The sequence below is a fragment of the Colius striatus genome, chromosome 1 (genome assembly GCF_028858725.1).
Source record: "Colius striatus isolate bColStr4 chromosome 1, bColStr4.1.hap1, whole genome shotgun sequence".
NCBI lineage: Eukaryota > Metazoa > Chordata > Aves > Coliiformes > Coliidae > Colius > Colius striatus.
This window is the reverse complement of record NC_084759.1, coordinates 107802862-107815549: the sequence shown is the minus strand read 5'-3', so window position 1 is coordinate 107815549 and position 12688 is coordinate 107802862. Positions and strand designations below refer to the sequence as shown.

General features: G+C 35.7%; 1 protein-coding gene across 1 annotated transcript in view; it reads right to left on the bottom strand.

Moving 5' to 3' along the window:
* CADM2 (cell adhesion molecule 2) overlaps nt 1–12688 on the bottom strand; it is a 236397-nt gene that overhangs the window by 108174 nt on the left and 115535 nt on the right. The window contains exon 6 of the mRNA XM_062006724.1: nt 12351–12521. Coding sequence (XP_061862708.1) covers nt 12351–12521 — 171 coding nt within the window. The remainder of the gene's footprint in view (nt 1–12350; nt 12522–12688) is intronic.

The window sequence follows — 12688 nt, the reverse complement described above, 5'->3', positions numbered from 1 at the left end:
TTGTAAAAATCTAACAGTCCAATAATAAAAGATTATTGCTACCTGGTAATAAATGACTGCCAGATGATAAGATTTTTAAAGTATTTCCTGAGAGACTAATTCATTTATTTTCAACCTGGTTTTGTCTGTTTTTTCTAAAAGCATGTTTGTGAAATCTATTTATGTCACAGCCTTCTACATTTTTCATCATGCTTTTTCTCACTTATTTCCTTGGAACGTTTCCATCATTTCCAGATGCAAAGACAAAGTAAGCAGATACCTCTGAAAATGATGATGCATCTACTTCCCAGATTAATTAGCACTGGAGTTAGCATAGGACAGTTTAAGGTATCTTGTTCCTTTTTTTTTTTCCAGAAATTAGGAGAATATAATATTTTTCATATATGGATAGCAATTAAAAAACTCCTTGAAAACTCTGTTCTTACATTATTTTATGAATATTTCCAAAAAACCTAAGTAATTAAACTTAGAAAAAAACCCCACTTTTAAAGTAAATTCCAAGGATAAACCACTCGGGTATGTACAAAAATAAACATTAAATTGGATATCCCAAAAGAGATTTGAAAGGAGTACTCTAATCAGTGCTATGAAAGTGCTCACGATTTTTAATAGCTTTTATACTTACCAGCTGCATGCATCCTACAGCTGTGAATCAGCATTCCCCAAAATTGTGATGCTTTTGTAAATGACAAGTAGTAGGGCTTCTGCCTGTGCCCTATTGCTTCAAACAAGCACCCACAAAGCAAGTCTGCTTTGGTAAACTTTATCAAATTACTCTGGGAGTTAAAGGAAGTTTGATGCTCTGCTCCAGAATGTAATAAATGACTCATTGGTTAAACAGTTGAGAGAAAAACTCAGTATCATGTACCTTGACAAATTATTTTATTAGCATTATTTGTGCGTGAGACAATCTAGATCAAATGTTTGTGTCAGGACAACGGTATTTAATTTCAATAATTTATTCAACATAGGATTGTAGGATTAAACTTCACAATTAAAAAAAATACTTAGCTTTGATAAAAGTGAATACTTGGTACCATATCCACATGGATATTCCTATATCTTCTTTTTATCCTACTTTAAAAGCTGCATTACAGTCAAGCAGGACTAGAAACAGCATATGGTCCCTTTGTTATCTGAAATTCTTTGATGACTATTATGTCATCCTTTATCTTGTCCCTGTTAATTTAGTTTAAAATGATGTTTGTTGAAGAAAACAGTGATAGCAGATTGTACCTAAAGAGTGTAAAAGCACATCTGGATGCAAAACAAGACAAATGCCAATTTGGGGGAAAAGAAAGCTTGATCAGTGAAATATTCCCTCCTGACACTCATAATTCATGAGTGCCTGAATTCAATCACCAACTTTGCAGGAAACTCTTTAGGTTACTACTTCTGTGAACACTGATTATCTGGTACTTTGTTAAAAATAGTCGTAGTACCTGTTTCAACATCTCACCTGTCAGTCATATCAGACTCCTTCACCACAGTTGCTAAAAAGAAAAAAAGTAATTAAAATATGATATACATAATGTGTGGCCAGGGGTTTTGAGAAGGTGAAAGAGAAGATGGAGGTATAGTACCAGAGCTCCACAGTTCCTCCCTTCTCCATTTAAAATGTATTAAAACTATATATCCTTCCTTTGTCATCTAATGTGTTCATTGATCATCCTTACCTACTTTGTGCTTGCTGTTAGAACTGGCAGAGATAAATGTGAGCGTAGTGTTGTATATAACAGTAGACCCTGCAGAATTAAGTGGTAGACAGAGTGGCACTGCCACGACAGTTCTAAATATGTGCTACTTCATGAAGATAGCTACAGATACAGCTATTCCTCTTAAGTGCTTTTGCAGAATGAGTCAGTGGTTTCTTAGTTTTCCATTAAGTTTCATACACCCATGAATGATATGGTAGAAGTAATATTTTCTTTAGCAACTCACTTTTTTTCAGTGAATACAGTGATGAAGCTCAGTTTTACAACTTTTATCTTGTTTAATTATTTCTGTCATGCTACTTCTTCAGACTACACAATCTCCATTTTGCCTGACTGCAATATGTAACCTCTCTGTACCATTTAACATTTCTGTTGCCTTACATCGTGCTCTTTTCAACTTATTTCTATTTTCTCTCATTTTTGCCATGTCACATAAGAAGTGTAAAGAAAAAAAAATCCTTCTGACTAAACCTCATATGTTCTCAAGAAATGTCTAACTGAAACAGTGGATGACCTTTCAATATAACTTCTTCTGCATATTCAGTTCCTTTTGCTTAAGGCCTTCAGTCTTCTGTCATGGCTGAATTAAATTACCTTGAATATAGTTTGAAAATTGCAGCACGTCTAAAACTCCTAAAGGAGTAAATAAAAGCTCATCATACCCAAATATTCCTTCAAATATTTCTCTGACATTCATATCAGATATTGGACACTATAAATGTTTTATCTGTATAACTGTAATGAAGTAGTAGTATGAGGGCATGAAAATTTTACTTTTTTCTTATATACCACATACTCATGAAGGGCAAGCTTTTGTTCCTTGGGAGGTTCTACTAGTAATCTTTGTATGTCTTCTTTCAAACTATGTCACTTATTTGCTAGTCTTTAGTTTTGGAAATTAACAGCCTGAATGTGATTAGAGTTGTAACCGGGTGTTTAAACTGTGTAGATTCTGTAATTTCAGTCTCCTTCTAACCCCATCTGAAATAACACTAAGTCTAGGTTAGGCAATTGAAAAGGATATTTAAGGATATTTTCAAAGACAGCATGGAGCTTAATGGACCTCAGTATTTTACCTGAAACATTCTTACTCCAGTTGGGAGGTGCTGTGAAACTTCTCAGACACTGGATTGTTATTCTGCCACTTGGTCTTTATTGTCCTGTTAATGCTACCTGATATAAAGTAGTTATAACAAAGATAGTTATAACTGGTATATTTAAAAACTAGCTTTCAGGTCTTTCTGTAAATTCAGCCTTCCACTACACGTGTAACACAGATCATCTAAAATACTCACATTTTATCCATGTAGGCATTCATGTTATCAAACACAATTCTTTTTAATCCCTTTTGTAGTAACTATTTGTTACTTAGATCAAGAGCTTCAAAAGTCACCCAGACAGTCAGACTTGAGGATACTGCTGTTGGGCTGTCTAGAATAGATTATTTCTGGAACTTACTTTCTTATGTAGATAAAATTTTATCATTACTGGAAATTAGCTGCACCATCTTTTTTACCCAGTTCCACTACTTTTCTGATCTTTTCAAGTAGATGAACTAACTTATTCTCTTTCTTATGTCCACCTAAGAATATACTGCACGGGCTTGACAGATTCATGGTGGGAATTTCTACAGATGACAGTGGCACATGGCCAGCCATAACTAAAGCAACTATGTGACCTCAAAAGTCTACAGTCAGCTCTGTAAGGTTTTGTCCCCAGCCTCCCCTCCAGAAAGAAAACAGTTTTAAGCCCACCAGAGCTCATTGTCAACACATTGACTGAAGCCAGCATCTCTACATGGCAATGCAATATGTGGTTCAAACATATTTGGAAGAGGTTCAGGGACAACCTCACTGTGCTCCTTTTCACAGTCTTTTCAATCTCTTAACCGCCGGTTGTCTCTTTCCTATGCCTAAAGCTTACTCCTCTGAAATGGAATTATGTTTCTTTTATGTTTATTTCCTGAACATCCTACTTGTAATATTATTAAAGGCTCTCTCCCAAACTTCCTTTGAAATCTTCTCAATCCCTCTCTTAAACATGTGACAAGCAAATGGAATAACCTGTCCACACAATATTTTATATTTCTATGGAGAACAGACAAACCACTCTGTGGAATTTCCCACAAAATATTTTAGAGATAAATAAATTATATTAGATTATATTTAACTTGTAAATCATATTTCAACATAAGCCTCCAGATGAAAAAGGTCAGGATTCTACATTAACCCATTGAACTAGATATCCCCTTTGAAAGATGAAAGTTTGGCAGTAAATGGACCTACAAGTTTTTGAATTATTTTGCATTTAAATAAAGGATTTCTTATTTTCATCCATCATTAACCTAATTGATCTCATTTAAACATGCAAATTGTGGCACTGAACTTCAATGTTCACAGATACCATTCTTTACTGTTTACAATAATGATCCTGTATGTTTCTTTTCTTTCAAGCATTCACTAATAGGAAAATCTTAAACAATATAATTTTATTTATTGACACGGTGTTTACATAATTATTGAGCTAAATAATTAAATAGAATAACATTTTATTTACTTTTCATTTAATATGAAGTATACATGTACTGAAGATGTATCTTTTAATTTGCATTCTTATTATTACTATTTTAACAGCTTCTTCCACTGGTAAATATGGAAATACCTTCATTTAGGGGAGACAGAATGGAAAGCTGTTCACAAAAGTATTGAAATAACATTGAGATATATTTATTCTCCACATTAACATTCACACTGTGATTCAGGAATTCAAAAAATCTCAAACTGAGTATAACACTTGAAGAGTATCTCAACATGGGTGAGTCTTGGGTGGAAACTTAAATGTCTATTTCACAATATAACAGGGAGTCAACTCGAAGATCTGTCAGACCCCAGTAGCCATTTAAGAAAACATGAAGCTTTTCCTTATGAGCTTCTGAAGGATTTAAATAGCTGGTAGATTTTCAACAAAAGGAAGGAAATCCTTGTTTGCTTAGGCTGACAGAGATTGTCTATGATTAGAGAGGAAGATCTTGTGAGAGACCAAAGTCTGGTCTGCATATCGCACAGAAAACACAGCCTACTTGCCCTCTTGCTTTATAAGCATGAACAAAAAATGTGTATAATCAACAAGACCATCTAAGTTATGAGATGAAGGTTGGATAGAGAAACTCAGTTGAAAAACTGAGATGGTACATCCTGAAAACAATATTGCTACAGCCAAGCCCAAGTAACCAAGATGCAGAGTGGTACAGTAGCCAGCTACTGTGCTCCATTAATACAAGATAAGAAGTACACTTCACTGCTAAAGATAAAGGATCCCTGGGACAGGCTAGTGCTGGAGCAAAAGCCAGCACTTTTCATTGTCTGAATACAAGACATTGTTCTTACAGCACCCACAGTCCTGACAAATCAGTCAAAAAAAAATTATTATGGTTTTCCTTCTTGTGGCCTGTTATTCATACTTGGCTTTGTCAGGTATGCCTAGCAGAAGGTCTGGTAAGACATGACAATCTGATAATGACTTAGTGACTTCCAAAAGTTTGGGTAGAGGTAGCTATTCATGACAGCAGATTGTTTCCTCTTAAAAGGAGCACATACCCTAGATATGTCTCTCTTGTAAAGTTAAGTCTAAGAGCTCTGAAGAATAAAGCATTAAAGGCAACAAAAGCATTAGGTGTGTATTATTTTTGAACAAAACAATTCTGTTTCCCTCAAAGGGAAATTTTCTTTGTCATTTGTTATGAACAGTATGCAATAGGATGGGCATTGCCAGAGAATGTGATGCTGCTCCTGTGCCATCATGTTAGTCTTGAAAAAAGCCTTAAGCTTGAGATCTTGGCCACTTTCCACAAGTTCCAGAGGTCTCTGAGGTATCACAATTCCTAAACACTAAAATTATCTTAAGACAAAATGGTTATAATCAGAGCATAAATCACAATAATTTGGAAAGGAGAACTGAAAAACCTTGGATAGGCAAATCTCAAGTGAGTTCATTCTTCTGTGGTCCTACAGAATTATGTCCTTGGAAAATACAGGTCTTTTCACTGTGTCAGAAGTCATAGGACAATTGTGGGCTTAAGCTTAATAACTAAAGGTATAGTTAGATAAACATTTTCCATCATGGCAAAGCCAAAACAAGTTTCAGTTTTAATAAACACTCCAGCTATTTTCACTCCTGACTCAACATGCAGTCTATCTGTATTTATTTGAGTTGGCTCAGTGTTTTGGGGCCCTGATAAAAAATAAATGAAAAATTGGAAGGCTGTGACACCTCATTATCCTAGTTAGTAAACCATTTCCTGACTCTGGGGATGTATTTCTTGACAGACTGCCCATAGTAAGATTGACGCAGTGTGCCATCATGCCAACTATTCCTGGATCTTACTTTTAGCCAGAGTGTCTTTGAGAGTGTCACACAGCATAATGAAAAGATGGTCATGAGTAAATAAGAATGACCAATAATACTGCTGACTGATCAGAAATCAAAAAAGATGAGCATCAGTGAAGGAAATTTCTTTCAACTCTCCTGTTTTTTTCACTTCAGAAAAACATGTTTTCTACCTAGACAGGACAAGTTACTTCCAAAAAAAGGAAATATACTTTTGTTCCTAAAGCATGGGGTCTGCTTAACTCCTGGGGACTTCCAAAAGACATACCTCAAGGAAGAAAAAGAAACAAAAAACTAATCCCTGAGGCCAAGGGATAAAGGAGATAACTCATGCCAAAGTGTAAGAGCAAAAAATTTTTTTAAATACAGAGTTGGGGAAAATAACGGAAATCAGTAAAAAGAAAGTAGCATACAAAAATAAAATTAATATCTTATGTCTTAGTTGAATAGCTTCAAAAAAGACTAAATGGCCTGCCTTAGTCACATAGTTCAAAGAAAATGAATGAGTGACACATATTTCACCCATTTCCAGTACAGAAGAATCACATGTAGACAACAGGGAAAACCCCCTCCACTCTCATACTTCATCATAGATAACAGGTGTCCAATTTTATGTGCTTTTGCATAGCACACATCTGCCCCTTCAGAGCTACAAAGACATCAAGTCCATGGCTGAGACAGTCATCCTAAACAGCCATGCAACGTATTTAAAATGTAACTAATTGATTAGAATTAAATATTAATATTTAAGGAATACTTTTTTTTTTTCCTCTCTAAATACTGGTCTGATGTGCCACTCTAAGTGTTTTAGGCATTCTTCATTGACAAAGGGTCTAATAGTCAACTATGCATGACCCTTTTCTTACCTTTATATTATAATGCGTTATTTCAATTGTGCTACACTTAACATCTTGTATTATCACACATTCACATACATACATATTTATTATATTTAATATAGTTTCTCTTAGTTTTGATAAGAATATGTAAGTGTAGAAATTGTTCCAACAATTCCATCTGAAATTTTAAATCAGACAACTAAAAATAATGGACTCCTAGTGAGCATCAGGCAATGTAGCTCTTGGATAAAATTCATCTGCTTTACACCAGCAGAAATTCTAAACCCATCACTGTTGTCAGAGAAACCTCCACTTGTTAATACATCAGAAATCACAGTAGTACGCTGTTGTTAGACACACATGCACACACAAACACACTATTTTCTACATGGCTGCACAAGTGCATTGCTGATTTGCTTATCTGTAGTCTGCTACATTTAAGGTGCTTTGTTTACCTAATTAAAAATCAATAAGTTTATTTCCCAGACAATAATTCCAACATTCTCCTGGAATAGCTGCCTAATTTTAAAGTCAAGTTTGGACATTCATTGCAAACAAATTTAATAACAAACAAAGAAGAAGCCTACTACGCAAATAATGTTGGAACAGCCTGTAGAAGCAAGTTAGCTGATGTCTATAGACTTGTCAGACGGACAATTCACTGCGCATCTGTGTCTGCCCACATAAAATTTTCCTAAAATTGCCTCTCTAGACACTTCTTTACATAACACATATTTAGCTTATTAGTGCTGTCATTTGAAAGTGTGGTCAGCTTTTGAGCAAAATCTCACCGAGTCTGTTAGCACGGATCACATCACAGCTGCCACTTTTGAATCACGGTGGTTAGGTTTGAAGTTCAAATGATTTGATTTAACTTTAAAGCTTCAAAAGCAGCCTCTGGGGCAGACTTACACGATTAATTTTTACTGACGTCTGCTGGGTAATTTATTACAGTCAGAAAATCTTCGCTAAGGTAAGGTAATTACCACTGGGTAATTTTATGGCACTCTGTTCAGTAAGGAAGCAACGTGTTGTCTGGCTTCTGCTCAGATAAGACCTGGAGGAAAGTGAAGATGTTGCTTCTGGGAAACAACACACCTGAGATATTGAGGAGGGATGAGTAGGATTCACTCACTTCCCAGACGTGGACCAGAAGTTGTACTTGCCCTCAAAACATCTTTTCAGGAGTGTGTAGGAGGACCTACAGTATACAATCTCATAAATATCATACTGGGAAGATTTCAAAATTAAAGAACTGCACATGTGATTCTTTAATACAGGAACAAAGAATGCAGTTTTTGTTTAGATTGAACGCAAAAGTAAACAATTAAATGAAATATTCCTTTGAGATTTGTATTTATCACTTACAAGAACCACTTGCTAATAATCGGTGGCAGCTAGGTTGACAAGCAAACTTCAGAGCAAGACCACAGGGGATAGAAGTCTATTTTAGGTTTACTGTTGACAGCAAGGGTCAGAGGAAAAATAAACTCAGCAAGAAGTGTCATGCTACCACAAACCTCTGCTGGTCAAGCAGAAACTAAATTATGGTGAAACCTTTCAGCATGACAAAGACATGGGCAAGTGGGTTGCCCTGCAGTGCACAGGGTATGACATACAGATGAATAGGATGAAGCACAAGTGATATATAACTTAAACTTGTGATACACAAAGCTCAAAAGATTGTGTGAGCCAATTATACCACAGTCTGGAGTGGGGTACACTATGCTTACCCCAAAAGCATCCCTATTATTTTAATATTAAAAAATTAATCTGGAAAGCCCTGTGAAAACAAGGACTAATCACGGTCTCCTTCAAGATATCCTTCTTTTGGTCAAGCTTTAAATGATATAGGTAATTCATACTTCTGGACCAAATAATTTCTAAAAAAAGAGAAAAGAGCAGCAGAAGGACTCAGACATTATTTATATTACATACACAGACACATGTCTATACTGAAAACCCCCAACTTTTTAACCTTAAAAGTTTAGTCCTCAGCTTCATTTCATGTACTGTAACACTACTGGGGAAAGATGATTTGATTACTCTGTCACTCTAATAAAAGCTAAGATCAGTGTAAGCGGAAGGAGAGAGAATAAAGTATATTTCATATTGATATTACTACTGATGTCATTATTGGCTTTCGTTTACTTCCTATTAAAGCTGATGATAAAGCTAACTGTGTGGGCTCACAAATATCTCAATCTACACCTCTCCAGGGACTCATTACAAATCTCTGTTTCATATAGTCTCACTGTCTAGGACAGATTTAATTTTATTCTATCTTTCACTAGGCATAAAAAAAACCTGTAATTCCAAACATTGTGTTGCTTTTCTTTTTCTCTACCTATCATCCACTGGATGTAAACACAATCCTGTAATTCCTACTGTTATATTGTTTTCCTTTGCTTTGGTTTTTTGGTTTTGAAGAAGCCACAAATGTTTCGTTCATTGTCCAGGGGTAGTTGCTTGAAACGAGGATGACTTTTCTACTTTCAAGCATAATCATACAGGACGGGAATGGCTAGACAATTTATTATTGCCTTTTTTTTCTAATCTATGATGACACACTAATAAGCTGTAAGGAACATCTGTGTACTACAGACAAAATTCTTCAGATTTTAGGAAAGTGTTTAAAAAACAAGTGTAGTACTAGTAGGTGAGGTCCAATCACTGTGCATCCATTCTCTGCCAAACTAACGCTTACCTGTGCTGTTCTGTGTGACCATTTTAAGGTCGTTGCTTATCATTCTCGCACAACTATTTGCCCATTTGAAATATCCCTGGCACATTCAGAACAAGGGCCCTGTGGAGCAACACCACACTACTGGTTGGGATTTCAGGGCCTACAGAATGGCAGGTTAACAAATTCTCCCAACTTTTCTCGTTGTGTCCCACAATTCATCTGTTTTGCCAGCACTGTTTTGGAACTGCTGCCAAGTGGTATTGAGAATATATTGGGTCAGTCCACATTGGGTCCCGTGAGTTTGGCTCTCATTCATACAAATAGGAAGTCTCTTATATGTTTGAAGTCTTATGGATTGATGGGAAAAAAAAGTAGCTTCCTGTGACTGCAGTAATACCCACAATGATGGTGAGCAATACCAGGAAAACAAAATCAAGAGGCCCAGTTCCAGTCAGATGTACTCCATTCAGTGTCTTTGGGACTGCTGTAGTAAATCATTCTTCTCTGCTTTTTCCTTCAAGGCTCTCTGATGAACCATATCATTACTTCCCTGAATGTCTCTTTTTAGAAAGTTTCCTTTAGAAGCTTGCCCAGCATAAGCCTTCTGAGTATGTTGACCATGGAGATGTAGGTGGTACAGGAAAGGACAGTAATAGCCTGTTCTTACTCTCCTTGCCAGTAATAATAAAATATTGTTTAAAGGAATTTTGATCCTCTTTTAAACTGAAGCATCTTTTGGTACATTTGTCACTTATTTTTCCATGTATAATAACTCTATACTAGTGTTGGAGAGCATTGAATTGATTGGTGGAAAATTAACGGAGCATGTAGGAATGGTAGAGAATAATTACCTGTGGATTGTGGCTTTTAATAAGTTGACAGTCTGAGGGGGCAGTAACATAAAGAACATTAGTAACTGTAAATGCCTGGTGCACTTTGTCCCTATCAGAGAACTTCTATGAACCCACATAAGAGAGATGAGAGTCTTGTTCATAAAAAGAAGCACCAGACATAAAGGAAGATGCATTCTATTCCCACTGCTATTTAGCAAGACATTGTCTTGCTACCCACAGTACAAATTGGAAGGAAACAAGAAATATTCAAGAAGGTTTATATATGAGGGGCCACAGAAAGGCTTCTTTGCCTTATGATCTTAAGATGTTCACAAAAACCAAAACCCTTCCTTTACCCTGAATGGTATCACGCTGCAGCCACTCTTCCCAGTTTAAACCTCTTATAGCTTTCCTATTTCTGTATGTACTGTTCCATTCAATTTGGTTCATCTCCTGTAGTGCCAACATCTTGAGCAGGGTAGTGAAGGAAAAGCAAGCAATTTGGAGTGAAGGCATGGGCCAACTCAGTGGCTGACGGTTGTGGGATTTAGAATTCACAGAAATAAAGTTAAGGATTCATGTCTCTAGTATAGACGCCATTTGAAAATGTCAGGGAAGGCAGGTGTTTAATAGCCAGTTGGTAAAGAAACGCTTTGATCTCCTTCAGTAAAATGATGGGTAGAATGTTTCAGAAAACATTTTTTCCGTATATATTACTTGTGGATGCTAATCCACATCCTCCTCATTTTCAGATTTTTTTGCAGATGGCATTTTTAGCAATGCTGTCAGCTTCTATGCATGGAGTGTTTTTGCCATTACAGTCACAAGTCTTAAATGCTTACAGAAATATCCCTGTGTAGAAACAAATTATATATGCCAGAAGTCCTTGGCATGGCATTTCAAGACCTAGCTGCAGTTAGTGGAATTTTGTCTGCTTTATGAGCAAGTTTGTTTGCTTTGTTACATGTTGATTACATCTACTCTAGAAATAGATTAATGAAAAGTCACTCCTCTTCATCCAGTCTGACAGTATTTTGCAGATGCCTGTTTTAGCTAGCTGGCAATCAAAAGTGCAGGTGTTCTGCAGAAATCCAAAATATGTGTACCCTGAAGAATAGTGGGTATCATGCAAGTGAATATGAAAAATTCATCTGACAGTGAAAAGTTGTTTTCCTGAGTGTCTCACAGTTTATAAGTGAAAAAAGACCTAAACTGAGTCAAAGGACAAGAAGACTTCAGAGTGGGGCACACAAATAAATAGGCAGGTTCATTCAATGTTGAAACAATACACTGTGAAAAACATCAAATTTCCAGAAATCCTATTTGAAAAAACAAGTCAATATATAGAGATACCAAGCAGCTGAAGTTTGGATTATTTGGAGTTGCATTTTGTACAGAGAAGCCCTAAAAATAAATTTTAAATGGCTTTTTCTTCTGGACTTGTGTTATTAACAGTTTTACATGGTTTCATTAGCAGGATTCAAAGTTACTGAGGCAGTCTGCTGTGAACCTTGCTTCTTCATACCCTTGTTTCAAGTTTCTAGATGCTTTTAAGGAATATTGTGAACTATTATGATCTTGATTTTTAAGAACTCTTTCACATTGCTATAAGGATAAACAAAAAACTCAAATGCATCTCTTTTCTACCGTTTCATGCAAACCATAATATTTTCACTGGTAAAACTTTCATTAAACTTTCTAGAGTTACTCCTGTAAAAAACAATCAAACTCAGAAAACCCTATAACCACTCAAACAAAAGCCAGAGAAGTTGGATAAAAGAAAGTCATTATCTATCTGCACAATACCAGAGATTTTTATAATTTCTCACAGTAGAAATTCTGAAACAAAACAAAACTACAAAAGCAAGCATATATAAAGTATAATACTTACAGTGTATTTCTAGAACATGCATTGCTATCTGAGGTGTGGAGTTTAGGGACTCATGATCTACTCTGCAACTTACAACTGCACCATCATCATTGCGATCTGCTAGGAAATCCAACGTGCTGCTGACTGTGAAGGTTTTATGATTTGCGTCTTCTTCTTTTAAATATTTAACATCTGAAAGAAAGAATAAAAAACCATTTTTCTCTCTAATATTTTTAGGAAAATTAGGCCAGCATTAAATTATCTATTGCAGTTGTTGAAAAAACATATCTTTCATATCTGTATTGATCTCTTCAAACTGAAAGTAATTAGCCTGTAGTTATTCCTCATATTGCTCTGAC